The sequence below is a fragment of the Pongo abelii genome, chromosome 2, assembly GCF_028885655.2.
Source record: "Pongo abelii isolate AG06213 chromosome 2, NHGRI_mPonAbe1-v2.0_pri, whole genome shotgun sequence".
Classification (NCBI taxonomy): Eukaryota; Metazoa; Chordata; class Mammalia; order Primates; family Hominidae; genus Pongo; species Pongo abelii.
The window spans coordinates 10,272,959-10,300,880 of record NC_085928.1 but is presented as its reverse complement, the minus strand read 5'-3'; the positions used below and the strand labels follow the sequence as shown (position 1 = coordinate 10,300,880).

At 50.4% G+C, this 27,922-nt stretch overlaps 1 protein-coding gene across 22 annotated transcripts in view; it reads right to left on the bottom strand.

Annotated features, from left to right (window-relative positions):
- Nucleotides 1-18,806, bottom strand: part of LOC129058437 (uncharacterized) — a 29,561-nt gene extending 10,755 nt beyond the window's left edge. Inside the window, exons 1-6 of one of the 22 annotated variants that reach the window (XR_008523530.2) lie at nucleotides 18,599-18,764; nucleotides 17,439-17,558; nucleotides 15,257-15,359; nucleotides 14,531-14,652; nucleotides 13,760-13,874; nucleotides 8,725-9,690 (exon numbers count right to left, since the gene is read on the bottom strand). Coding sequence is in view for 2 of the 22 variants with exons in the window: in XM_054551302.2 (XP_054407277.2) it covers nucleotides 9,543-9,690; nucleotides 15,257-15,359; nucleotides 17,439-18,252 (1,065 nt within the window). In the remaining 20 variants the exon portion in view is untranslated. The other 21 variants (XR_010139121.1, XR_008523528.2, XR_008523529.2 and 18 more) reach the window with 21 other exon arrangements.
- Nucleotides 18,807-27,922: the final 9,116 nt, after the last annotated feature.

Below are 27,922 nucleotides of genomic sequence, written 5' to 3'. Positions count from 1 at the left end.
CTTGCCTTCAGACTGGTAATGAGACCTGGTTTTATGACTCTTCCATTCTTTTTGGATACTCAGCATCTGAATCTTTTTTCTGTGTTTGAAGAAATTTCACCGTAGAACGGATTGGCATGTTTTTGAGATGCAGACCTTGGACACAGACTCTCACCTTTTGAAACTTTGGGAGACCTTCTTTTTAAAGGGACAGTCAGTTCAGTAATAAGGAAGTTGTACTGCATTAGCAGCGCACCCACATGTATATTTAAATGTGTGAAAGTTTGAAAAGAACGTGCATGCTGTCTATTTGTTCGTTTGTTTTGCTGCTTAGCAAATAAATCACCCTCCTATGAGTGGCAAGTCACCACCCCATGGGTTTTGGTTGGGAGGCAGAGCCGGCTCACTGCTTTGGAAGCAGCTGAGAACCCTGGGATCTCACTTGGTGACCTCCTTCCAGCAAGGGCACATGATCCAGGCTCTGCCAGACCCACATGCACAGATTGGGGGCCAAGGCACAGTCCCAGGTTCCACAGCAGGATTCTGGGAGTGATGTCCAAAGGTTTGGCCCTGAAAATGAAAATGATTATGTGGATTTTTTTGTAAATCTCTGAGGTACCCAGTATCCTTTTAACAAGTTCTATTTCTGAGCATATCTGCTGAAGTTGGTTCCTGAGCTTTCGAACTAAGAAGCCAGATTGCTGGAGTATGAAAATAGTAACATGCTATGCAGTGATGAAATCACCCAGTCTTCTAAGGTGAAACAGTACCATTTACATTTAACCTCAATGAACAACCTGGAATTTTTTTCTTGGAATTTATATTTTCTTGTTTTTGGTGGGGGGCAGGTGGCGGGGACAGAATTTCACTCTTGTTGCCCAGGCTGGAGTGCAATGGCGTGATCTCAGCTCACTGCAACCTCCACCTCCTGGGTTCAAGTGATTCTCCTGCCTCAGCCTCCTGAGTAGCTGGGATTACAGACATGCACCACCATGCCCAGCTAAATTTTTTATATTTTAAGTAAAGATGGGGTTTCGCCATGTTGGCCAGGCTGGTCTCAAACTCTCCTGACCTCAGGTGATCTGCCTGCCTCTGACTCCCAAAGTGCTGGGATTACAGGCATGGGCCACCACACCTGGCTGAAATTAATATTTTCTAAAGATGTAGGTATGAATGTGTCACCTATGCCAAATAAGATATATGGACTGGATGACAATGATTTGAAGCAAAATTGTTATCAAATTTTAAAATGCTAACAAGACTTTTGAAAACAGCCCCATTAAGCTGATGTTCTTCCCTTCTCACCGAAATCTCTCAGAAATAGCAAGAAAATCAAACTTCTCCTTGCTCAGAGCTATGATTTAGCTGAAACGCCAAACCAAAAAATAGGTGAAGTATAAAAAGCAGAAAAATTTAGCAGGAGCGTAGGCGAAAACATAAAGTGCCCATGGCTATGGGGACCAGAAAGAGTTGACAAGGTACGTGTATCCAAGACAGAACCAAAAGCCTTAACCGTAAGACCAAATCCCTTTTGAATGTAGAAAGAAATGCATTATCTTCCTTGTACTTAGTTTGTGTCTGAGAAACAGTGGGTTGGCCAACCTCAAAGGAAGGGAAAACACATTTGCAACAAGCACCCCAGGCCATATGGCTGGGTGGGAAAGACCAGAACCTCAGGTGGCTGCTCTGCTAGATGGAAGGAGTCGGCTCTGAGGACTGCACACACATTGACGACAGCAGTCCTGGGTGCAACACTGGCTCTCCACCATCGAACCTCCAACAACCACTACTCCATGGAAAATGGCCTTACGCAGAGATAAGTAATCAAAAATACAGTCAGGTGCCACATAATTCCAGCTGCTCAGGAGGCTGAGCCCAGGAGATCGAGGCTGCAGTGAGCCATGATTGCATCACTGCACTCCAGTCTGGAGAGAAGAGCAAGACCTTCTCTCTAAAAAGAAAATAAAAATTAAGAAATAAAATATTTTTGTACAGCTGTACAATGTGTTTGTTTTAAGCTGTGTTATCACAAAAAAGTCAAAAAGTTAAATTTAAAAGTTTATAAAGTAAAAGGGTTATAGTGAGCTAAAGTTAATTTATTACTGAAGAAAGAAAATATTTGTTATAAATTTAGTGTAGCCTAAGTGTCCAGTGTTTACAAAGTCTACAGTAGTGCACAGTAATTCCCCAGGCCTTCATGTTTACTCACCACTCACTCACTGACGCACCCAGAGCAACTTCCAGTCCTGCAAGATCCATTCATGGTAACTGCCCTATACAGGTATTCGCATTTTTATCTTTTATACTATATTTATTTTTACTGTTTTCTTTTTTCTTTTTTTTTTTAATAGACAGGGTCTCATACTGTTGCCCATCTCAGCTCACTGCAACCTCTGCCTCCCAGGTTCAAGCAATTATTTTGTCTCAGCCTCCCGAGTAGCTGGGACTATGGGACTGTAGCCGCCTGCCACCACACCAGGTTAATTTTCGTAGTTTTAGTAGAAATGGAGTTTCACCATATTGGTCAGGCTGGTCTCAAACTCCTGATCTCAGGTGATCCACCCATCTTGGCTTCCTAAAGTGCTGGGATTACAGGCGTGAGCCACCAGGCCCAGCCTACTCTCTGTTTTGTATGTTTAGCCATGTTTAGGTAAACAAAAGCTGCTATGTTACAATTTCCCACAGTACTCAGTACAGTCACATGCTGTACAGGTTTGTAGCCTGGGAGCAACAGGCTATCCCATATAGCCTAGCTGTGTAGTAGTCTATGCCATCTAAGTTGTGTAAGGACACTCTTTGCACAATGATGAAATTGCCTAAGGATGCATTTCTGAGAACATATCCCCATTGTTAAGTGACACATGACTGCACTTGGGTACTAGATAAGGTATTAAAGTTATCTCATGTTTTAGTTATTTTAATACAGGTATTGAAATAGCTAAAAAATGAAAAATGTCACAGAAAAACAAATGGCAGATACGTATCATTCATTAGAAAATATATCACTCCTGAGCAGCGGAATACAGATACCAAATTTTACTTTATAAATTACTAAAGCGTAATGAAGTCCCTGCCAGTATAAAACAAGAGTAGAAAGTAGATACAAGAGCTCAACACAAATAGAGATAGAGGAGATAACCCATGAGCTAGCAGGAGCCAGAAAAGTGTGTACATACAAACATGAAGATAGTAGTACAAAAGTAGTACAAAAGACTTCACATATCATGCACCTAGACTTTCTTCCACACAAATTCTCTGGCATCCACTGAGGGGTATACCGCAGCTCCACACTTGCCCACAGACTCTGCATGCAATATTTTCCCTCCCTAAGAACTGTCTCATGCATGTGTGTACTGTGGCTGCCAAATTGAACACTGTCTGTAAAATCCACAGGGTTTGTCTTCTATTTGAGTTCTTTTATGCAAATAAAGTGAATGCTCTGAGAGGTTTCTCACTCTCATTATTTCTACATGGCTTCTCACTCTTTACTTTTCTGATAACTGTTTAAGTTATGTTCCAATCTGTGAACACACTGAGTATGTGAGTAGGAAGACAAGATGCACAAAACTCTTTTCCTCCACCTCGCTGTCTTCCCAGCTCTCTGGTGAGTTGGCGCTTCCATCCGGATGAATGCTATTTCCTTCATGTGTGTCTCTTGGTTTGCCTTGCTCTTCTCCAACCGATCCTTACATCAACAACTTCTCCACATGGAGATAGAAAATCCCATCCCTGACAGCCTCTCTAGCTTCACTCCACGGGATGGATCTTCATCAGAAAAGTCTTACATTGAGTCTCAAAGAGATAATTGCACACCCACGTTCACAGCAGCAATCTTCACAACAGCAAAAAGATGGAAGCAATCCAAGTGTCCATTGTCAGAGGAATGGATTAACAAAATATAGTATATGAACACAACAGAATGTTAAATATTCAGCCTTAAAAGGGATGGAAACTCTGACACATGCTACAACATGGATGAACCCTGAAAACTGTGCTAAGTGAATAAACCAGTCACTGAAGGGCAAACAGTATATGATTCCACTTATATGAGGTCCTTAGAGTGGTCAGATTCAGAAAGTAAAATGGTGGTTGCTAGGGGGACTGGTGGGAGGAGAAATGGGAGTTAGTGTTTAATAGGTACAGAGTTTCAGTTTGGGAAGAGAAAAAAGTTCTGGAGACAGATGGTGATGATGGTTGCACACTGAGTTGTACACTTAACAATGGTCAAAATGAAAAATTTTGTTGAGTGTATTTTACTACAACTGAAAAGTTTTTGAATTTTTAAAAATTGCCTTATGGTGAAGTTGATTTTCCTCATGCAGGCAAGGCTCCAAATCTGTTGCCTAGAAAACATTATTTGATTCTTCATGGTTTATCCTCTTGACCCAACTAAGAGATGGTATTTGGCTTGGGAATACCCTGGGATGGGATGGCCAGTGCAGCAATGACTACCTCAATCTGACAAGCTCTCCAGGAAGGGCTGTCCATGAGTCACACAATTAGGTGGTGTCAGGAGACAACCTGGGTTTCCCAGGCCTGCAGCTCTGGACTGTGCTTCTCCCCAAGATGTACACTCAGACATGTGTTCATGTGCACAGAAACTTCTGGTCGCTCTCTCTAGGAACCCTGGGCAGTGTTCTGCTGAGTCTTGACACCCTCCCCTGGGTGCAGAGGGTGCTGAGGACTGAAGGTGTTGGTAGGAGGGCCCTGAGCAGCACTATACATCTGTTTTATAATCTGTTGTTTTTCTGCTTAATATGCTATTGTAACTATCGTTCTGCGCCTCTAAGTAGTCTTCTATAACATTTCTTAATGGTTGCATAGCATTCCCTTGTATGAATGCAAAATAGATGACTTAATCAATTCTTTTTTTTTTTTCAGATCATGGTTGTTTCAAAGTTTTTGCTATTGTAATTGCCCCTACAGGGAACACACTTGGAGCTGAATCTTTACTCACTTAATTATTACCCTGGAATAAATTACTACAACTAGAATTGTTGGTTCAAAAGGTATGTGCATTTTAAAGGCTTTTGATACAGATTGCAAATTGCCTTCTCAGAAATGTTCCACGAATGTGCACTCAGACCAGCAGGGTGTTAGAGTACCCATTCCCTACAACCCCCCCAACACTGGGTCCTATCTCTTTTGTGCCTCATCTCTTGCCAATTGCACTAGTTGTTGTTGTTTTTCTTTAAGTATCTTATTGTTGTTTGCATTTGCATTTCTATGATCGCTGGTAATGTTGGGCACTTGTCATAGATTTATTAGCCACTTGCGGTTCCAAGTCTTTTGTCTGCATCCTTTGTCCTTTCTCCCCATAGAGGCTCCCAGCTTCTCCTTAATGACTGATAAAAGCTTTGAGTGTACCTGCTTTCCTGAGCGGGGCCCAGCTGCGCTCGGCACCCTCTCTGGTTGCTATGCAGATGTGCCAGTGGCGGGCCCAGTCGCCATGGCCACAGATGCCCGGGTCTCAGCGAGGAGCGGCGTGGGGAGAGGTTGCCATGGCAATGCTACCCAAGCGGGGCCTGGCTCCCCTCCCACTCCACAGAGGCTGGGCTGTGGGGCTGCGCACCCAGGCAGAGGCTTCTCAAGCTGCAGAAAAGGAGGTGAGCAGAAGTTTAAATATTTCATCCCTGAATGTGGAGATGCATGATAAGATTAAAAGACAAAGCCGCTCATCACAAAACTGAAAAGTTATGTCCCATGGCCAGACCAGACAATGCACTAAATGAACACTTTTGTTAATAATATTGCAATTATCTTGTGATTTGTACAATTGTGGTGTGTTATTTGTTTAAAGTACTAACTTGTTAAAGTAACCACTTAAAATATAGGCCAATTTCTTAAAACCATTGAGACATGCATTTATTTTTTAGTATGCCAAGATCCTCCAAATAAATAAATACGTGGGAAGTGCCAGGGCTTCCTGCTTTTCCCAGTCTTGGGGATGGTCTGGCACCCCATCTCGCAGGCTGCATGGTGGCCCCCAAATTTACACACTGAACTCTATGCCCAGTACCTCAGAATGGGACTGCACTTGGAGATGCAGTAGTTCCCACTTCTCTGCTGTTTTGCTTTCTGATAGTTACCTACAGTCAATCATGTCTGAAAACATTAAATGGAAAATGCCACAGCCTGGGCTGTGAGACCCCATCTCTACAAAAAGTTTAAAATCTAAAAACTAGCCCAGCGTGGTGGCGTGTGCCTGTGGTCCCAGCTACTCAGAAGACAGAGGCGGGAGTATTGCTTGAGCCCAGGAGGATCACTTAAGCCTGGGTGACAGAGCAAGACCCTGTCTCAAACAAAAAGGAAAAAAAAAGGAAGAAAGAAAATTCCAGAAACAAACAATTCATAAGTTTTAAATTGCACACCATTCGGAGTAGACTGAAAAATCCCACTGAGTGCAGCCCCATCCAGCTTGGGTGTGAATCATCCCCCTGTCCAGCGTCTTTATGCTGTACCTGCAACTCCCCCACCTGTGAGTCATCAGCATCGTCTGCTCCTGACATCCAGCCTGCAGTGTCATCATGGCTCAATGGCCCAGGGTAACCACAGCAGGTGACCCTCCCTCTGACGTACGTATCATCAGAAGGTCGGCAGCAGCCTGACACTATGTCGCAGTGCCCGTGTCTCACTCACTCACAAAGGCATTGTGTCATCTCACAGCCTCACAGAAAGAGTGAGTGCGGCACAATCGGGCGTTTGGAGTAAGAGAAGCCACACTCCCATAACCCTTATGACAGTATGTCCTGATTATTGCTCTATTGTATTCGTGGTTGCTATTGTTAATCTCTCACTGTGCCTAATTCATAAATTAAACTTTATCATAGGTTTGTACGTGTGGGAAAAGTTCAGTACTACCCACGGTCTCCAACATCCACTGGGGGTCTTGGAGCACACCCTTGCAGATCAGGGGGACTCCTGCAGAGTCAATAAAGAAGGTACTTAAGTTAAAACCAGTGGCTCATAACCCAATATAACTGGTGTTCTTGTAAGAAGAGATCTGGACACAGATGCACAAAGGGGAATGACAAGGTGAAGACCCAGGAGGAGGAGACAGCCACCTGCAAGCCAAGGAGAGAGAGGCGTCAGGAGAAACCACATTGACACGCTGCCCCACTGCACACACCACCCAAGGAAGAACCCCAGATGGGGCTGACTTCCTAGGAGGTGGGAAGCCAGCCCCATCCCCTTGATTACAGCTGGGCAAACTGAGGCTGACACTGCTCTATCTCCTTGGGGCAGCTGGAAGGAAGGAATCACTCCCTTCAAACACCCCCCCCCCACCCAGCTCTGGGCCATCCCTCGCAGGCCCAAGTTCTTTCTGCCCTGGATTAGGATGATTTATATCTTTTTCATGCATTTATTTATTCATTCCATTATCTAACTCATATTTATTGAACACCTACTATGTGCCAGGCACTGGGCTAGGTGCTGGGGAGATCGTGGTGAGCAGGACAGACAAGATCGCTGCCCTCACAGAGCTCATGTGCTAGCGGGGACGGAGTGTGCACATGAAATCTAATGAAAGAAGATCATTTTAGAGAGGGGCTCTGAAATGCTGGGGGCTAGCATGACAGTTACTAGGGACCACAGGGACTGAGGCAGGGAGACAATGTCGAAAGGGTGATCCGGGAAGGTGACATTTCAGTGGGACTCAAGTGACAGGGAGCAGCCCATGTGTGAATGCTGGAGGAGGTGTGCTCCCAGGGAAAGGAGCTGCGCGTGGACATACCTGCATCTGGAGAGAGCGTGGGCTATCAGAGGAGCAGTGAAGAGCGCAGTGTGGCCGGAGCACACTGAGCAGAGTGAAGAGGAGGGTGAGATAGGGCCCCGGAGCTGTGAAGGAGGACCTTGTCTTGAACCATCCTCAGGGGCAATGTGCCAGAGGAGGGTCCAGCCTCCAGGCTCCTCCTCTGCCAGCCCCATCTGCCCCTGGGCAGTTGCCTGGGAGGCAGCAAGGAACATGAAGAGTCACATGTACTCTGAAGACAAAACTAAACTGGAATCTCAGCTCTGAACCCCAAGCTATGTGACCTTGATTGTGTCATTTTCTAGAAGACACTGTCCTTTGCAGCCCAGACCCCTCCTTCTGGACCAAGGTATTTGGGAGTGTTGAAGGCTGAAGCCTGGCAGCTGCGTCCCTAGGCAGTGCCCTTGGATAGCAGCAGCCACTTCGCCCAAGGTCATACCCCTCCTGGGGAGGAAGGGGGCTTTGGTAGGCATCCCACATCCAATGTCTGGCTGATGAGGGGGTACAGAGTCCTGGCCCCTTAATTAGAAGTTAAGAACCACTCTGAAGGGCCATTCAGGTAGGAATGGCTGAGGCTTCTGTTGCCCGCAATCAACTTCTCCCTCTGCCCAGTCCTCCTTCCCTCACTCCCTCACCAGTGTCGAGCCTTAGCCTACTCCCTAATAAACTTCCTGAATGCAAATCTTCATCTCACAGTTTGTTTCCCTGGAAAACAGACCTAAGACACACTTCGTTTCTCTGAAACTCAGTTTCTGCAGATGCACAACTCAGTTTCTGCAGATTTACTGAGTTGTAAAGATTAAAAACAATGATGTATGCAAAGCTCCTGGCCCAGGACATGACAAGTCTTCAATAAATGTCACTTGTTCTCTTTTCTGGCCTCTCTGTGCCCTTTGGTCTCACACATATGTGTATCTCCCATTGAGCTGAAGCCAAGGCCTTATATGGGGTAGATGCCCAGTGTGTTCTGAATTGAGTCAATACACAACATATGATAAGCATTGCACTTGTCACATTTATTAGAAGATGAAGTGGAAATGGTTCATTGTCCCCCAGTATCCATGCTCAACTTCTCTCATAGAAATAAAACTCTAGACTTTTAGCTGGGTACACTTCATCCCAGAATGAAGACTACAGCCTTCCCTGCAGCTAGGTACGCCCATCCGTTTAAATGCTGGCCAGTGAAACATGAGCAGAAATGATGTGTGCAACTTCAAACGTGTTCTTAAAAAGAAAGGTCATGCTTTGCCCTTCCCACTGGCAAGAATGCAGACATGATGACTGGAGCTAGAGCAGCCACATTGGACCACAGAATAGCAGGGCAACTGTGAAGCCAGCAGATGTACCCTGGGCTGAATGCTCACTGGCTGTGCCTTTCAGGGCCTAGTGCAGCAAATCTCTCACCTCACAGAGCCTCAGTGTTTGCATATGTGAAATGAGACAGAAATTCTAAGTGAGACCATATACAATGGAATCTCATTGTACCCAACAGTTCTATTTTACAGGGGAGAAAAATTCCCTTAGAACTGAAGGGCTTGGGCTCTTAGGAATATTGAATTTCAGACTAACTCCTTCTTAATTAACTCATTTTGTTCATATTTATCTTTGTAGTGTGACCTTCCTTTCCTGGGGATGGTCCAGATCTAGCAGGTCCAGGGGAAAGGCTAACAAATAAAGAAGCAGCTCTCTCCCTGTCAAAGAGGGCATCGAGTTCATGTAAATTAAAATGTGGGCCTGGCAGGCCTCCACAAGGCACGTCAGAGGTCCAGAGGCACTCATGATGCTTATATGCTTGTTGTTCTGTGATGATTTAAAATGCCCTCAGAGCTGCAGGCACCATGGTGGTCTGGAGAGGTGCAGGTGAACCAGGAGCCGTGGAGCCTTTGCATATAGAAGAAGAGGAGGGTTTTCCTATAGATCCTGGCCAACGATGGAGAGGTTTCCATGAGCTCGCTTGTCTTTGAAGTTAAGAAAAAAAAGAAGTTTCCATGAGCACAGCAAAGGGGCATAGGGCGGACCCTGGCCTAGATGAAATGGAGGGTTTTGGAGGAAATTGGGAAGAAGAGTTTTAGAGGACAACTCATGAATGCGTAGAAGTAGCATGGATTGGCTGTGGGTGTTGGTGGATTCAAGGACTGGCTTTCCTCTGGCCTGGACCCAGGCCTCTCCAGACCTCAGCCCAGCCCCATCCCAGCTGCCCTGCCTCCAGACCCTGCCCACCCTCTGAGATCCAAGGAACCTCTCATTAGAGCTTGGCTTTCTGCTCTATGCACCCCAGGGTATCACCCAAGGTCACGTTTAGACTTTTCACAAGAATTGGACAATCAGAGCAGACAAACAGTATGAATAGCAGCAGTGCACAGCTCGGAATCTTGAAGGAGGCTGGGGTAGAGGATGGTGTATGTGTGCAATTTCAAAGCGCTTTACCCACTGGAACTTCTGCAACCAGAAAGATGGAAGAAGTCAAGGTACTTTTTCTTTTTTCCCCCCACCATATACAGCTGAAAGTCATAGGTATTCTGTGTAGAATGAATACAAGAAGGCCCTAACAGGTGCAGAGAAGCACCAGCCGGGAGCCTCAGGACCTGGCAACAGCATGGTGGTGAGTTCCATCTTTTTGCTTCATGTTTGCCAAACTGGGTACTAGAGGGTCTGCAACCTAGAAACACCAACAGGCTCAGAAAACAATCCCCCAGAAAAACCCACTCCCTCTAGCCAGGCAAGGGGCATTCTGGAAAACTTTAGAAGATAACTGACCTACGCCATCAGACCACACAGGAAAAGACGAGTCCCCACACCACCCTGGCCAGCAGAGACTGAGGAGGGAGCCTAGACCTCCACCCTCACCCAGATGTACTGACTGAGGTGCCACCCCTCCTTGGGAAGGTATTGGAGAAGCCCAGCTGGGGGCGGGGAAGTCCACCACAGCCGGGCCTCAAAGGAGGCTGTTGAGACAGAGGTTTAAATAAGGCCAGGAGCCCCACCACATAACCCCCAATATCCAGGCTTCAATCACAAATCACTCCACACCAGGATCCAGGAAAACACCAACCCTGAGGAGAAGAGATGCAGAGACTAACCCAGGATGACACCAACGGCAGCATCATCTGAACAGTTTGAAGCCACCATCACAAAAATGCTCAACGGCAAACACAATGGAATCAAGTGAGAAAATAGAAAATCTCTGCAGAGAAACAAGCCACAAAGAGGAACAAAATGGGAACTCAGGGTTGAAAACGCAACAGCCAAAATTAACTCAGTGGATGGCTCAATGCCAGAACAGAGAGGCTGGAGGGAAGAGTCAGTGAACCTAAAGATAAAATAATAGAAATTACTCAATTTGAACAACAAAGCAAAAAATAGACTTCGATAAAAATGAGCAGAATCTCGGGTATGTATATTTTGGCCTATATACATTTTGGTCTATATTTTGGTCTTTCTATAACAAAAGGCCTAGCATTCGTGTCATGAGAGATCCAGAAAGAAAGAAAGATGAGGGTGGAGCTGAAAAGATTTTCAAGGAAATAATGGTTAGAAATTTCCTAAATTTGTCAAAAGACATAAATTTACAGATTCAAGAACCTGAGCAAACCCCAGATGGCATCAATTAAAGCAAACCTATGCCAAGACAACTTCTATTGAGACTTCAGAAAACTAAAGACAAAGACAAAAATCTTGAAAGTGGCAAGAAAGAAACAACATCTTGGCCAGGCACCATGGCTCACGCCTGTAATCCCAGCACTTTGGGAGGCCGAGGAGGGCAGATCACTTGAGGTCAGGAGTTCAAGACCAGTCTGGCCAACATGGCAAAACCCCGTCTCTATTAAAAATACAAAAATTAGCCAGGTGTGATGGTGCATGCCTGTAATCCCAGCTACTAGGGAGGCTGAGGCAAGAGAATCATTTGAACCTAAGAGGCAGAGGTTGCAGTGAGCCAAGATCGCACCACTGCCCTCCAGCCTGGGCGACAGAGAGAGACTCCACCTCAAAAAAAAAAAAGAAACAGGCTGGGCGTGGTGGCTCATGCCTGTAATCCCAACACTTTGGGAGGCTAAGGCAGGCAGATCATGAGGTCGGGAGATCAAGACCATCCTGGCTAACACGGTGAAACCCCATCTCTACTAAAAATACAAAAAATTAGCCGGGCATGGTGCCATGCGCCTGTAGTCCCAGCCACTAGGGAGGCTGAAGCAGGAGAATCGCTTGAACCCAGGAGGCGGAAGTTGCAGTAAGCCGAGATCGTGCCACTGCACTCCAGCCTGGGCGACAGAGAGAGAAAAAAAAGAAACAGCATCTTACCTGTGAGGGAAAACCATTTTAATGACAGCAGATTTCTCACTGAAACCATGGAGACCAAAAGGAAGTGGCACAGCAATTTTCAAGAGCTGAAAGAAAAGAACTCTCAGCCCAGAATCTTACATCCAGTGAAAATACCCTTCAGAAATCAAGAGGAAATCAAGACATCTTCAGAAGAAAAAAAAAACAGAGACTTTGTCACCAGCAGACCTACCCAAATGGAGTGATTAAAGGAAGTTTGCCAAACAAATGACAAAAGAAGGAATCTCAAAGTGTAAGGAAGGAAGAACACAGTCAACAAAATATAGATAGATACAATAGACCTCATCTCTTGAGTTTTCTAAATTATGCTTGACAATTGGAGCAAAAATTATAACACTGAATGATGTGATTGCCAATGTATGTAGAGGAAATATTAAAGAGAATTGTTATACAGGGGGAGAGAACAGGGAATGTGAAGGACTTAGGTTTCTCCACTTCACCCCAACTGATAAAATGTCAACATCAGCTAACTGTGATAAGTTATATATGTATGATCTAATACCTGGAACGACCACTAAAAAATCTGCACAAAGAGATGCTCTCAAACACACTATATGCAAACCGAAATAGAATTTGGCAGGCCTGGGTTCAGGGCTGAGACAGAGCCTAGTGAGGTGTCAGAGTGGGGCATAAGCCTAGGGCTGGCCTGTCCACCCAGTTTCAGCCAAGGGTGGCATGGGGGTATGGAGAGGGAGGGCGCTGTGCAGGCTGGGACAAGGGGGAGGCAAAAGAGGCATCCTCCATAAAAAATGCAGGGAAGCACTCACTGCCAGGCCTGCGGGTGGCCTCCGAGAGGCTGAGCCTCATGGAGGAGAGGCAGCCAGTTCCAGGCAGTGTGGCAGGCCAGGGGCAAACTGGAACTGGAACTTGGGGAACAGATTCTGAGGTCACCCTCTCAGGGGGTAGGAGTTTGCATGTCCCTAGTTGAATACAGAGACCCAGCCAGGGGCAGGGTCTGGCCTTTAGGTCACTGTGGGGAACTGAATGGGGAAACCAAGGCTGGAGCACAAAGTAATGGATTAGACCAGCACTGCACAGTGGTGGTGGGTGTAGGGGAGATGCGGTAGCTTTGTGGCGCTGGGTGCAGGGACCTCCAGGGTCACACCAGACACAGGGCTGAAGGACCATGGGGCAGATCACATTTCCAGAGGCGACCACACAGCACCTCCCATCCTGCAGACTCTTTTGCAATGTGACTGTCTTAGTCCGTTTTGTGCTGCTACGAAAGAGTACCTGAGGCTGGATCATTGATAGAGAAAAGAGGGTCCTTTAGCTCGCCATTGTGCAGACTAGGAAGTTCGAGGACATGGCCCTGGCTTCTGTTGAGGGCTGTCATGCAGCTTCATAACATGGCCAGGGTCACAGAGAAAGTGGGCAAGTGTGAAGGGTGGTAAACTGAGAGGTGTCTGGCTTTATAACCACCCGCTCTCGAGGGAACTAACTTATTCCCATGAGAACTCATCCAGCCTCACCAGAGTGAGAACTTGCTCACGGCCTAGAACAGCACCAACCACTCATGAGGGAAGACCTCATGACATAAACACCCCCCGCTAGGCCCCACCTACCACCACCACCACATTTCAACACAAGCTTTAGGGACAAACAGACCATGGCATTGACCTTGTCTTGTCCCTGCCAAAGGGTGGCCTCTAACTTCCCCACCCCCATGCCCCTGGCCTTGAACCTGACCTGGCCTTGGTGATTTCCTTTGCAGTGACAAAATGTTGTAGGAATGAGGTCAGAAGAATGAGGTCCCTAGGAACACTGGTCCTCAGGATGCTTCTCCGGAGCCCGGCCTGCCGTGCTGTGAGGAGGGCCGAGCCACCCAGAGAGGCTATGTCAGCTTTCACTCAAGCCCTGGTGCCAGGCTTGGGTGTGAGGAAGCCTCTAGGTCCCTGCAGCCCCCAGTAGCCTGAGTCACCAGGGTCACCACCCAGCCTTCAGTCTCCCCAGCTTTCTGGGACATGTGGAACAGAGGGGAAGCACCCTGATGCACTCTGGCTGAATTCCTGACCTACAGACTTAGAGAGCAGGAGAAAATGGCTGCTGTTTTAGGCCTCTAGGCTTGGAGTGGTTTGTCACCCAGGCACCTAGAACAGAGCTCCCCTCCTGTTCACGCCATCCCCACCTGGGCCAAAAGACTTCCCTACTTTTTTTTTTTTTTTTGAGACAAAGTCTCATTCTGTCACCCAGGCTGGAGTACAGCGGCGTGACCTCGGCTCACTGCAACCTCCGCCTCCCGGATTCATGTGATTCTCGTGCCTCAGCCTCCTGAGTAGCTAAGGCTCCCCTACTTTTAAGTGGGCAGGGGGCTGGAGGGGTTGGAGGCCCAGGACAGAGGAGGCAGCTTGGCTGCCTTGGCACAGGGCCTGCAGGATCTGGGGAAAAGGCTCGGGCTCGAGGGCCCTCCACCACAACTGCCACCTGGGCCAGTGTCCTCCCATCCCTGGCCCCCTGTACCTTCATCTGTTGCACAGGGATGGCGAGGCAGAGAACATGCCCAGCACACACTTGAGTCCACTGTGCACGAGCTGGCTCCTGCTTTTCCTTATGCAGCTGCTATCAGGCGTGTGCTGCCTGGTCTGTAGACAGCCCGCAGGGGCACCTCAGAAGAGGTAGGGCCATGCACCTTCTAAGCCTCGACTTTCTGCTTCTCCAAGTGAGAGAAGCACTGCGTGGGGTGCCTGACGCCGATCCCTCTGGGTCTCACCTCCTCCCTTGCCCTTGAATTGTCTTCCTCCCCATCACCTGACAACACTACTCTTGCCTGGCTGGACCCCAGCTTCCTCCCTTGCCCCGGCAACCCTCTCCCAAAGACACCACTGAGACTTTAGAACTTTACAGCTGACCTCACCGCATCTGCCTAGCACTCTTCACATGCCACGGTCAAGGTCTCCTGTGACCTGGCCTGGCTGCCTCTCTCCCTGTCTCCTGATCCCTGCCCTGTGAAACCTTCCCCTGCTCAAACTCCAGATACAACTCGACGGACAGTGGAGAATCCTGGCAGACGCCGCCTCCACCTGTGATGGAGGTGAAGGGCCCTGGAAAGCAGTGGCGCTGGTGCATAGACCCCCATGTGGTGTGATGAGGGGCACCTCCTCTCTGTGGTCCTCCCCCTCAGGATGCCAGTGCCATCATAAGGAAGCATCAGAAAAGCCCCAGGGGAGGCCCATCCTGTGGACTAACCGGCCAGCGCCCTTCCAGAGTGACCAGGTCACAAAAGATGAGGAAAGGCTGGAGGGGACCAGGGAGACAAGATGACCACACAAAATGGATCCTGGATTATTTCCTGAAACAGAAAAAGGACATCAGTGGAAATGCTGGAGACATCTGAACTCTAGTTGATGGTGGCATAGCAACAGTTATTCCTTAGTTCTGACAGTTATACCCCGGTTACGTGATGTGTTAACATACGGGACAGGAATTCTCTGCACCACCTTTCAGTTCTTCAGTAAATCTAAAATTATTTCAAAATAAAAGGTTTAAAAACCCTAGATGCTTAAAAATTCCTTATCATTTCTCTCACTGTAACTGTGTGCATAATCACTGTAATAACTCAAATCAGCCGAGACACACAATGGTGACAGTGCCGGCCTCCCTTCAAAGAGAAGCTGGCGTAATGCGCGTGCCTCCAGGTCCCGTGCATGTGTTAACACATATCATAACTCGATTTTGTTTTTCTCATAAATGGGATATAAAGCACACTGTGTCCTGCCACTTGCTTTTTCTCCTGTTACTCCCCCTGGGGTGTCTTCCAGGTGGGGCCTGTGTTCACGGCCGTGGATGTAAAACCACATTTCAAGCAGGCTTCTCCGTGAGTTGTAATTTCTGTGTCCGACTCCTCATCAGGGCCGATTCCATAGATGCTGTATTTACCTAGTACTGTGCACCGTGAGTGGCTCCTTCCAGGAGTGAAGAAAAGTGCCGAGTTACCATTTCTTGTTCTAAGCTCTTGCTTCCATTATCTTCAAAACACATTTCCTTCACATGAAACTTCTTAAGCCACTTGCTCATTTTGTTAGGGTTAGTTTAATTAAAACCAGAGACTATAATCCACAAATCCACTTACCCAGGCAATTCACTGAAACAGAATAGACCTGTGTGGGCCCCTCTATGCTTCAGGCCTCCCCCTGCCGCGAGGGGATGCGGCTGTCCCAGCACCAGGGCTGAGAGAGGGCCTCCGGAGGGCGGTGCCGTCTTTACAGTAGGCATTGATCAAGCTGATTTCTTTCTTGTTGTGAAGTAACACAGGTACAAAATAGAAGTTCTAATGTTTTCTTCTCACACCCTGTGGTATTCACAGAAGTTCCAGCATATTTTTTGCAGCATATTCACCAGTGGCTTGGCCTGCATGGAGGGTTGGTGCTCCATTTTGGGGACCCCTGGGCCGGGTCCTCCGCTATCCTTCGCAAGGCTAACTTGTCCTCCAGGCTCTGGAGACTTGCCTGCCCCCCAGAAAGAGAGGCAGAGAACATGCACAGCATACACTCGAGCCTGACTCCCCAGCTGCATCAGGAGCCCCCCTCGCTCTGGTCACAGCCACCTTCCTCCCTTTGGTCGAACATGATGCTGACCATACCAGTGGGTGCAAGCGACCCCCTGAAGCCTCTGAGGGCAAGCTCCTGCTCTCTGTGCTCACGCTGCCCACACAGGCCAGTGCTGAGGGGTGCTGAGGATGCACGGCGGAGGAAGGAATGGGAGAAGAGTTTGGATCTGCTCTGAACACGGGGGGAGAAGACCTGCTCCTCTCTCTCACCACAGCCCACCACGCCCCAGCACACAGCTGTGCCTGCTGTGCATCTCACACCTGCCCCTCCTGTCTTCCCCACACTCAGCCACCAGTCAGAAAGCTGTGGCCCCTGCTTCCCAGCTTCCCCTCTAGACACCCCTGCACCCCCAGGACTCAACGGCACGCCCCTACTTAGATGCTGTCCGTGGTTCCCCCACTGCATTTAAAGGCTACTCCTGCCCAGGCACGAGGCTCACTGTTGGCCCTGGCTAGCCGCTCCCCCACCACCCCGCACTGGGCCTCCTCGCCCTTTTTGTCCTTGGAACCTTGGCACAGGCCTGGGATGCTCCCCAGCTCTACACAGCCACCTTGCTCCGTGTCCCCTGGAAACTAGGCAGGGCCTCCTGCTGTGAGCCTCATGTGTTTCTCTTCTCTTTAAAGGCTGCAGTGTACCCACACACCCAGTGGGTGTTTGCTAAAGGCAGGCACACATGAGCAAAGAAAGGGAAGGAGAAAGGACCAGCATGCCCCACCCCGGGAGGTGAGGCAGTGGGCAAGGCCCCAGGCTCTGGGCTGAAGGCGGCCTCTGCAATCCTAGGTGACACCAAGGTCCAGGTGGGGTGGGGGTGAGCGGCATACCTGGTGGGCACGAGGGTGTGGACAGGGCTGGAAGCAACTGTCCGTGTGTGTCCTGCTTTCCCTCCCTGGGGGGTCCCTTGGGCATCTCAGCCTGGTGAGGCACTTTCCTCCCTCCGAGTGCTGGCACGTGACCAAGAGAGGGTGGTGTCGGGAGGCACCTGTACCTCTGTCTGTGTGAATCAGATCTGCCTGTCGCCGTGAGCTTTGTGTCTGCCTGGATTGGTGCGGGGGTGTGTGTGTTTGTGTACCGGAGTGTGATTGTTTTGGTTTGCTGTGATGAGTGTGGGTGTATTTCTGTGGGGGCCATGAGTGCTCTGTAGGGGTGTCTGCTGTGGGGGTGGGTCCGTGTCCCCACGTGCCTGCGGAGCTGAGTGTAGGTGTCTGTGTGCTCCACGAGCCTGCATGCTCCAGCTCCCACCACTACAGCCCCGCCAGACCCTGCCCAGTTCCCCACTCTTTGCTCCCCACAGTTCCCATCACCTAGCAACAACAGAATCAGAGCAGTGGCCTCTGCAGACAAAGAAGGTGTCTCTAGGAGGGAAGAGCTGGGAGGTGGGAAGTGGGGGAGGGGCCCCAGACCAGGCTCAGAGCATATCGTTGCTCCTGGCCTCCACCGCAGAAGGTGGCTCACCCTCCACATGGAACAGTCTCTCTCCATTCCCTCTACCCTGGCCTTCCTCTTCCTTGCAGGCCCCAGAAGCTGAAGGGGGCTGCTCGGGGTTGGGCTCACAGACACAGTGGTGGAGCTCACAGAAGTGCCCGCACCCACCAGGAGCCCAGGGTGGGCCTCAGCCAGCCGGGGGTAATGAGGCATGGGATGGGCTCTGCGGGCACGAGGCCTGACCCTGAGTGCACCCAGGCAAGGGCGGGGGACACTCAGATCTGCCCCTCTCTGCAGGAACCTGGTTTCCCCACCCTGGAGGCCAGCGCCAAAGGACGTTCATGTGTAGCTGTGGGTAATGGGTGGGCCATCCTGAGGGTTGGGAAGGGAACAGGCCCAGGTGCCTCCTCTGGCCCTCAATGCCCTGCAACCTGGCCTCTCCTGGGACTCCAGTCTCCCCCGCACACCCCTGCCCTGTCCCCACACTCCAGCCATGCTGGCCAATGGGCCAGACTGTCTTTCTTAGGGTCTTTGCACCACCCTCCCCTGCCCAGCACACCCTTCCTCCAGGTTGCCATGGGGCTCACGCCATCGTTCCTGTGGTCATGCGGTTGCCACCACTTGGGCAAAGCTGGTCTTGGCCACTGTATGGCGGCTCCCCTCCCCACCCACTCTGTCTCCCACCTCTGCGTTATCTCGCCTGAGGCACTTAGCTCGCTCTAAGATGGTCCTAGTTACTCCCTGATTGTCTATCCTCTGACTCACCCGTGATCTAATAATAAGCTCCATGATCTAATAATAGCCAGATTCATTTAGCGCTTACTATGTGCCAGGCACCGTTCTAAGCCCTTGCTGTCTTCTAACTCATTTTACCTTTGCAGCAACCATAAAATATAAGGGCTACTGTCTCCAGTTAACACTTGGGGACACTGAGGCAAAGAGCCTGGCTGAATATTGTGCCCGTGATGACAGAGGGACAGCCCATTTTGTTTGCTGCTGTATCCTTAGCACCCAGCACAGGAAAGGGGTCCTGGTACATTTCTAGAAAGAATGGAGGGGAGCAGAGTCCCCCCCGAGCACCTGGGGTTTGATGCCTCCCTGCCCAGAGCCCTTGCTATAGCATCTGTTGGTGAGGGCCGAGGCTCTAGCTCACACCCCAGACCAGGGTAGGGATCCAATCTGGCTTTGAAGACATCATGCGGAGCCTCTGCTCTGGAGATGGGAACCTGCAGACAAAAGCCTCCTTATCTCAATCCTCTGAAAACAGTTTGACCGGGGAGACAGCATTCACTCATGAATTTAAGAAAGAAAAATCCCTGATCCCTACTTTTTGCCAACTTCAATGCTGATTTCTAGTGGTACCAAGAAAAATACAACTAAGCCTCCATCCTCAAGGGGCTCACAGTCTTGTGGGGAGATAGAAAGTTAGTGGTCATTCAGATTGCGGTGAAATCTCTCAACAACTGTCTTCTATTCACAGTTATCAATGTCCTGGAGCGGAGCTGCTGGGGAGGAGGTATGGAGAGTGGCAGGAGATGAGATTGGACAGGGAGGGACATCTCTGAGTTCCTGGCCAGAGAACTAGAGGGCAAACAGAGGCCATTCATGGTCCCACGCAAGAGGAGTGACACATTCGCCTTTGTGCTTTCTAGCTGACTCCCGTGCAGGTGCAGGTGCAGGTGCACACACACACACACGCCGTGTTAGTGGGGCTAGGTGCCACCTTACGAGGCCCCCAATGGAAAAAGGTTTAGGGCAGGGAGTCAGGGGTTTATACAACCATTGGAAGGGTTGGAACATCAAAAGTTGGGACTTGGGGTTTACTGCCAGCTTTCAGGGAAGTAGGATGTTACCGTTGCCTCCCAGGTCAGGAAACTGCTGAAAATTGCTGAAGATGTTCAAAGCTTTCTGTTGTTATTGTACTCAATAAATATTTATAGAATGAATGAGTGAGTGTTCACAGACTCTCATATATATTTATATCACATAGAACTAGTTTTCCCCCAAATTTAATAATTATTTATTAGAAAGGTGAATAAAATTATAAATAACAAAAACAATACCTTCACCATTAACTTAAAAAAATTCTAAATACAATTCTTTTGACTCTCTTGATCATTATTTTTATGAATACATAGGGATGCAATCAAAATAAAGAATATAATTTTGCATCCTAACCTTCTTTGCTTAATTTTTAAATTTTGAAATAACCACAGATTTATAGGAAGTTGCAATGATAATATAAAGAAGTCCTTTGATGTCTTCATCCAGTCTCCCCCAATGGTAACATCTTATGTAGCTATTCAATACTGAAACCAGGACATTGACATTGATACAAGACGCATGTTGAATTTTATGTCATTTTATCATGTGTGTAGATGCAGGCCTGCTGCAGATCCGAGTCCTGTGACCAGGGTCCTGCCCAAGGGTCCTGCTTCCCTAGGCATCCCAGAAGTACAGCCTGCATCTCGACCAGAGCCTGAGAGCAGACACCTGCTAGTTTATCTTTCCCTTCCTGTAGCATGTGACAGAGGTGCCAAGGGCATGGCAGGGGTACTCTGACATGCCACTGCCCCACAGAGCCCATGTCCCAGGGCAGAAGACCCACGACACACAGCCAGCCAGGTGAGAGAAGAAATGTCAGGTACAGAACACAATGAAGAAGAAAGCCGGCTATGAAGGTGGTCCCATTGCAGGCTAGGGTTGGGAAGAGACCCTGAGATGGAGGTGAACGTGCAGGATGTTACTTAGGGAGGGCTCTTGGGTTGATACTGTGAACAGAAAGGGCAAGAGGAGGCAGGGCCCGGGGGGAGCTGTGATCAGCTGCAACAGAAGCCCCAGCAATGCAGGCAGAGATTCTGAAGATCGATGGCCCTCCAGAGGGCCCCAGGGGAGCTGCACCGGTTACTCATAGGGAGGGGAGTGACCTCAGTTGAGGCAGCTCTTTGCAGCTGCGCATGCTGGCTCCTGGCGGATGGGGCAGTGGAGGGGGGGGTCCGAGCACCCCCACAGATGCTGTCCAATTAGGAAGGCCTCTGTGATGCCTCATCTTGTGCATCAACTTGGCCAGGCCACGCTGCCCAGTTTCAGGTCAAACTCCGGTCTAGACATTTTCACGAATGTATTTTTTAGATGGAAAAAATATTTAAGTCAATGGACCTTGAATAAAGCAGATTACCCTCCATCATGTAGGTGGCCTCATCTGATCAGTCAAAGGCCTCAATAGAACCAAGACTGATCACTGCCAAAGAGAGAATTCTTTCAGCAGACGGCCTTCGGACTTGAGCTACGACGGCAACTCTTCCCCGGGCCTACTTGACAGACTTTGGGTTTCTCAGCCTCCACAGTCGTGTGAGCCAATTTCGTAAGATAAATCTCTCTCTCCTCTCTCTCAATCTCCCTCTCAATCTCTCTCTCTCTCCAGGAAAGAACTCCAGGGTAGCTGGGAGCTTGGTATGTTCCAGGACAGCAGGGAGACCAGAGCCGCTGTCAGTGTGAGAGGGTTGGAGTGTAGTGGGGCCCTCCGTGCATGTGGGGCCTCATAAGGTGGCATAGACGCACACTTCTTCTGTGTGGACAGGGTTTGGGTGGGGGTGATACTTCCTCTGTTCCCTGGGTAGAGACTTGATGGCTGGTGGCCTGGGGAAGGCAAGGAGGCCATGAGGAGGCTGCTGCTGTGGTCCAGGTGAGAGGTGACGCCACTGTAGGGCAGCTGGTGGCATGCATAATTCAAAACAAGCATATTGACCAGATGCAGTGGCTCATGCCTGTGATCCCAGCACTTTGGGAGGCCAAGGCAGGAGGATTGCTTGAGCCCAGGAGTTTGAGAGCAGTCTGGGCAACATAGGGAGGCCCTGTCTCTACAAAACATTAAAAAAAAAATTAGCCAGCATAGTGGTGTGCACCTGTGGTCCCAGCTACTTGGGTGGCTGAGGTGGGAGGATCACTTAAGACCAGGAGTTGGAGGCTGCAGAGTCGTGCTCACACCACTGCATTCCAGCCTGGGCGACAGAGTGAGACCCCATCTCAAAAAACAAAAAACAGGGATATTTTGCGGGCAGCATCTGAAGGCCCAGCTGCTGGCTTGGCTGTGGCCTTTGAGGAAATCAGCACAGTCAAGATGGAAGTACAGATGTGGGCAGGCCCTGTGCCAGCCTCCAGATGTTTCCATCCTAGCACTGGTAAGGATGAGCTTATTTGTTGAAGGGGGAAGTCATGTGCTCCAGGAGGGCAAGGGGATGGGGCATTGTTGAATCCTGCCTTATCCCTGAGCCCCCACAACTAGAGAAATATGTGTAACACCAATCGAAAGGCTGCCTTCCTTCCATACCTGTGGCCAGTAGGTGCTCTCAGCCCTACTGCAGGCTAAGGGCGTGGCCACCCCCTGCCCAGGTAGCCTACAAGGAGGTCTGTGCCAAGCCCAGAGCCAGAGCAAGAGCTGGCTCTGCCTGGAGGAGCTCATGCGAGTTGAGGAGATAAGGCACAAAATAATTAGTGAGCAGAGTATATAATTAAGCGCTAAATTGTGTGTTTCAGACTCACTGAGCTGTGGGAGTGTGAGGTGGGGGAGTCACACCAGGCTAGAGTGGCTGGGTGAGGCAGTTTCTGCAGGTTTGGGGCATGACTAAGGGGGGCAGCCCAGAGAAGGGACAAGGTTCCAGATGGGGGCAAGGCAATGGGGCGAGGGGTGGCAGGAGCACAGTGAGGTGCAGAGAAAGGGAAGAGAGCGGCCATCAGTGTGATGGGGTCTGCAGGTTGGGGCCCCAAGACTGCATTGGATAAGCAGTGGATCCCAGCACCTTGTGACATGCTGGGCCTCACGTACCACATCTGTGAAATGGGGATGCTGGATGTATTCAATGGGCAAGTCTGTGTACAGGTCCAGCCCAGGGTCTGGTACATGGGGACACCCAAGCAGACAGACAGGCAGGCACATAGACAGAAGGGACAGGCAGACAGATGGGAGGAGCCAGGTGGTCAGACAGATGTTCAGACATAGATGGGCCAGAGAGACAAGCAAGAGAAGTTCAAATAGACAGCTGGATTCCTGTGTCCCAGCACCTGGCCCTTCCACAGCCCTGACCAGAGCAGGTCCTACCCACCCTCATCCTGCTCTGAGAGGCGGGAAGCCTGGGGCTACCAGGTGGCCCCAAGCCTGAGGGCCCTGCGTGGCAGGGTGTCCTTGCTGCAGCATTCAGGAGCTGGGATTCTGGGAGAGCTGGGCTGACTTCAGGCTTTGGGGGCCAGGGCCCACAAATTCAAAAGGGCCCAAGAAGATGGAAGGCAGGGATGAGCACAGGTGGCCCTGGGCTGGAAGGAAACCAGGAGGCAGAACCATGAGGGACACATGCAGCCTGGCCAGGCTGGGCCCCGGGCGGTCAGGCCAGACACAGGAGAAGGGCAGCATGTTGCTAGCATGGCAAAGGATCCCAGCGGCACAGGAGGCTTCCCCTTGGCAGTGCTGTGTTTGCTGCCTGGCTTAGTGTGCCGTCGCCTGTTAAACAAATATTGTGACAGGCCCACCCCATGCACTCAGGAATGGCAGCGGCACTGGCTGTCACCAAGGGCGGCCAGTAATGGGGGCACTCTGCACCACGCAACCTCTCCTTCCAACTCAGAGCAAGCCTGCTGCCTAAACAAACACAGTGCTTGGCCGCCACCAAACACACCCAGAGGAGACACGGGAGTGGGGCCCAGCCTGACTCCAGCACTCCTGCCCCACACACGCAGGCAGGAGGAGGCAGCCCCACAGGCCCCTCTGCCCCACCTGGCATGGACACATCCAGCCAGCAAACACTGAGCATCTATCACGTGTGCAGCACTGTCCTGGAAACAGGGTAAAGGGTGGAGCTCCTGCCTAACGGAAGAGGCTGGCCACGGACAAATGGAAATACAGCATGCTTGGCGACAATACACAGTCAGGAGAAAAGCCACAGGTAGAGCATGACAGGTGTTAAAGCAAACTAAAAATGGCCTGAGAAGGACTTCATACTTCTATATGTTAGTCCTTGTGGATGAACTGTAACCTAACTTAATAGGTAGACAAAATTGGAAAAACTGTGTTCAAATAAGGCAAACGCCAACCTATAACCAATCCAGCTGTTTCTTTACCTGACTGCCGATTTCTGTACGTCATTTTCCTGTTTTCATCTATAAATCTTCTTCCGCCGTGTGTCTGCACTGGAGTCTCTGTGACTCTTCTGTGATTCTGGGGGCTGCCCGATTCCCGAATTGTTCATTGCTCAATTAAACTCCTTTAAATTTAATTCAACTAAAGTTTTTCTTTTATCACAGGGCAGTCAGGGAAGGCTTCCGGGAGACTTGGGCAGAGACCCAAAGGAAGTGAAGGGGTGGGCAGGATGGGAGAACAGCATCTGGAACAGCATGTGCAGAGGCCCAGGGCCAGGGCTGTCACTGGCATGTTCCGGGGCTGGTAAGGAGCTGGGTGTGGTGGAAGCGGACTGTGCACCAGGAAAGGGAACCATGAGGCAGAGATGTCCCCGGCACTCCGTGCAGGCCTCTAGGCCGTTGTTGGACTGTTTCCTCTGAGCAGGTCATGGAGTGCGTGGAACAGAGGAGGGAGGGACGGGACCTGACTTTGGGTTTAGGAGGGGGGTCCCTCTGGCTGCTATGGGGCAGGAGCAGAAGCAGCAAGGCCAGCAAGGAGGCTGCGGCAACAGCTCAGGAGAGGCGGGGCAGGTGGCCCACACCATGGTGTGAACAGAGCCGGAGCGGGAGGTCAGATTCTGGGTGTATTTTGGAGGTGGAGGTGGCAGGGTTTCCTCACAGGCCGTATGTGAGGCGTGAGGGAAAGAGAAGAGATGGGGCAGAATGTGCTCATTCACTCATTTGTTCATTCATCCTACATTCACTTTGTCTTTTTGACTAGGTGGACAGGGAGTGTGGCAGCATTGATGAGAGTAGCTTTGTGGTAACACTCCTCTTAAACATCAAATACGCAGCCTCAGCCACACAGCCAAGGAGGAAGCTGCTCTTCCAAGAGTCTCCCATCCTCCCGTTCCTCCTCCTCCAGCCTGAACCCCTGCCCAGCCCACAGGGACAGCAGGGCTGCAGAGCTTCTGACCTGCCTGGGGTGGGGGCAGGCCAGGGAAGGGTTGTGGACCATGGCAACCTGTGAACCCAGTCCTGGAGGGATGCTGGGCAAAGATGAGGCACAGGGCGAAGGTCGGAGGCAGCGGCGTGCTGGCCCTTGTGCAGCGGGGCAAGGTCTGGGGCCCCGAGCGGCCTCACGCACCTGGCTGGAGGCTCAACTGTCCTGAGGCCAGGCAGCCATTGCAGGATTGTAAGCAGGAGCAATTTTGTTTAAGACGTCGCCCTCTGGTGGCCATGTGCAAGGTGGCCTGGAGAGACAGTCCTGGGAGGGGTGTGGCCCCAGCTAAGGCAGGAGGAGGGCTCAATCAGCCGTCTGTCACCTCACCACAAAGAGGACAGAAGGCCCTGTGCCCCCTCCCACCCAGACCCTCACACTGCCACTGTGTGCTGAGCCTGTCCCTGCCCCACTGTTCCCTCAGCCCTGGTCCCAACCTCACTGTGACCTTGGGCAAGTTCCAACCCTCACAGCATTCATGGAAGAGCGGGGCCTCAGGGTCTCTCAGCCAGAGGATCTACCAGTCCTAAATCCACACTTCTTTTTGCAGAGCCCAGCAAAACTGGGCAAGACAGGCTGCAGCCCTCAGGAGGGCTGTGTCCACCGTGGTAGCACAGCTGAGCGGCCTGATTTCAGCATTTTTAAACAAAGCCTCCAGATGGACCTCGTCTCCCTGCTGGGGAGGGCTGGGCAGTTGCTGCACTCAGGGACTTTCCTCTAATTGGATCCCCTGGAAAGAACAGCCTCAATCCCAGCCAGCCCATCCATCCATCCATCCATCCATCCATCCATCCATCCATTCATTCATTCCTTGAGAACCCATCATGTGAACCAGGGCCCTGAGCTGGGGTCTGGGTGAGCAGGAAGAGGAAGGGCTGCACAGATGGAGCACACACTTGGGCGGGGAGACCCACGGTCCTAGGCAGGCAGGGATCCGAAGCATCACGCGGGAGGCAGAGATCCAAAGCATCATGCGGGAGGCAGAGTTAAGCAGGGTGGAGTGACCGAGCAAGTGCTTCTCCGAGGAGGTAACATTTAAGCTGAGGCCTGAATGGAAAAATGCAGCCAGCCACACGACAGTCTGGGGAGGTGCTCCCAGAGGAGGGGACTGCAAGTGCAAAGGCCAAGAGACCAGTAGGAATGGGGGCTGTTTAAGGACCAGCACGGGAGAAGGGGGAGGTCAGGATTTCAGCAGGTACCTCTCAGGCAGGGCCTGGTCTGTGGCAGGAATAATCTATATTTTACACCATGTGTGCTCGGAGGAGGCTGCTTCAAGCCTGCTGGAGCCGCTCCCTCTGCTGTGGTGGGGACTAATGATACCACTCGTCTGTGCACAGCCGCTTTATTATTACTTATTGGCCCACATGATCCTCCACCAGGAGGAACTGTTAGGCTTATTTAAGGGATCAGGAAACTGAGGTTCCGAACAACAAGCAGAGCTGGATTTGAGCAGAAACAGCCATTCCAGCTGAATTCAGCCCTTAGAACTAGTTTGTTTTACTTGTATAGCTTTGAAAATTTGAATCCGTTGCCAACTCTACAACATTGGGAGTCTTCACGTCAAAGATGTTTTGGCTTTCGGCATCTCTTCAACAGTCTGTGGCACTGGCTATGGCAATGTGAGCCCTGGCTCTGCACAGGGTTGTCTGCAGATGCCCCTTCAAACCAGAGGTCACAATCCCCACTCTCCCAATCCCATGCCCCTCTGGTGTCCTGCCCTGCTCCCCAGCACCTGAGTTTGCCACCTGAGCCACCTCTGCTTGAGGTGGGCTTGAGCCCACCTGGTGTGGTGAGCCCCTGTCTTGCTCAGCTGACAAGGGACACATACACTAGAGATTCTCTGAGGGAACAAACAATCCTCCCGCACCACCCCCAACCCCGATTCCATGACTGTCTCCTCACTTTCCTGCCACCAGACCTGAGACTCCCAACTGCAACTTTCAAGATGTGAATGAATTCAGAGACCCTAAGAGCCAGAGACCATGGATGGGGCTATCCTCCAAGGGGAAACTGAGGTCAGTGGGGTTTGGGGCCGGCCAGCTAGTCACTCCTGGGGCTTCTGGAGACACGCTGTGAAGAAACACATTCTTCCCTTCACCTTGGGGCTCAGAGCCCCAGCTCTGCCTCCATTTAGCTGTGATGCTTGGGCAACAGGCCTCAGTTTCCCCAGCTGTTCACTGACGGAATCACTGTGAAGTTTGTGGGGGCTTCTCGGCTCATGTACCCATTGTCTCAGGAGAGGAGCAGCTTGTCTCTCTGGGTTCAAACTCAGCCTCTACTTTTAGCTATGTAACCTTGGGCAGGTAGCTTAATCTCTCTGAAGCTTGGTTTCTTCATCCAAAAAAGGAGATACATTATTGGGATTATTATGAGATTCCAGGAGATGATTCAAGAAAAGCCCTTAGCACAGAGCAAGTGCTCAGCAAATGTGAGCAAGAGCAGGGAGCTGTAAGCTGACCCGTGTCCCCTCCCCAAAGGCTTAGGCCAAGGTCACAACCAACAGGCCAGCGTCCCAGAGAAGGCCAGGTTCCATGCCTCGTCATCCAGAGTCCACTTGCCTGAGTGGTATAGTCCCAGACTGAGGTCACCCTCCACTCCCATGTCACTGAGTCCCTGCCACGTGCCAGGCAGCCCTGTCAGTGCTGGAGGGAGGTCCAGTGGAGACAGAGACTGGGGGGGGGGGGGGTGCTGCCCTGAAGTTCTAGGGGGAACAGGGAAGGAATAAATGGGGGAGTGGAACAGAAACATCCAGGCAGGAATTGGAACTACTTGGTC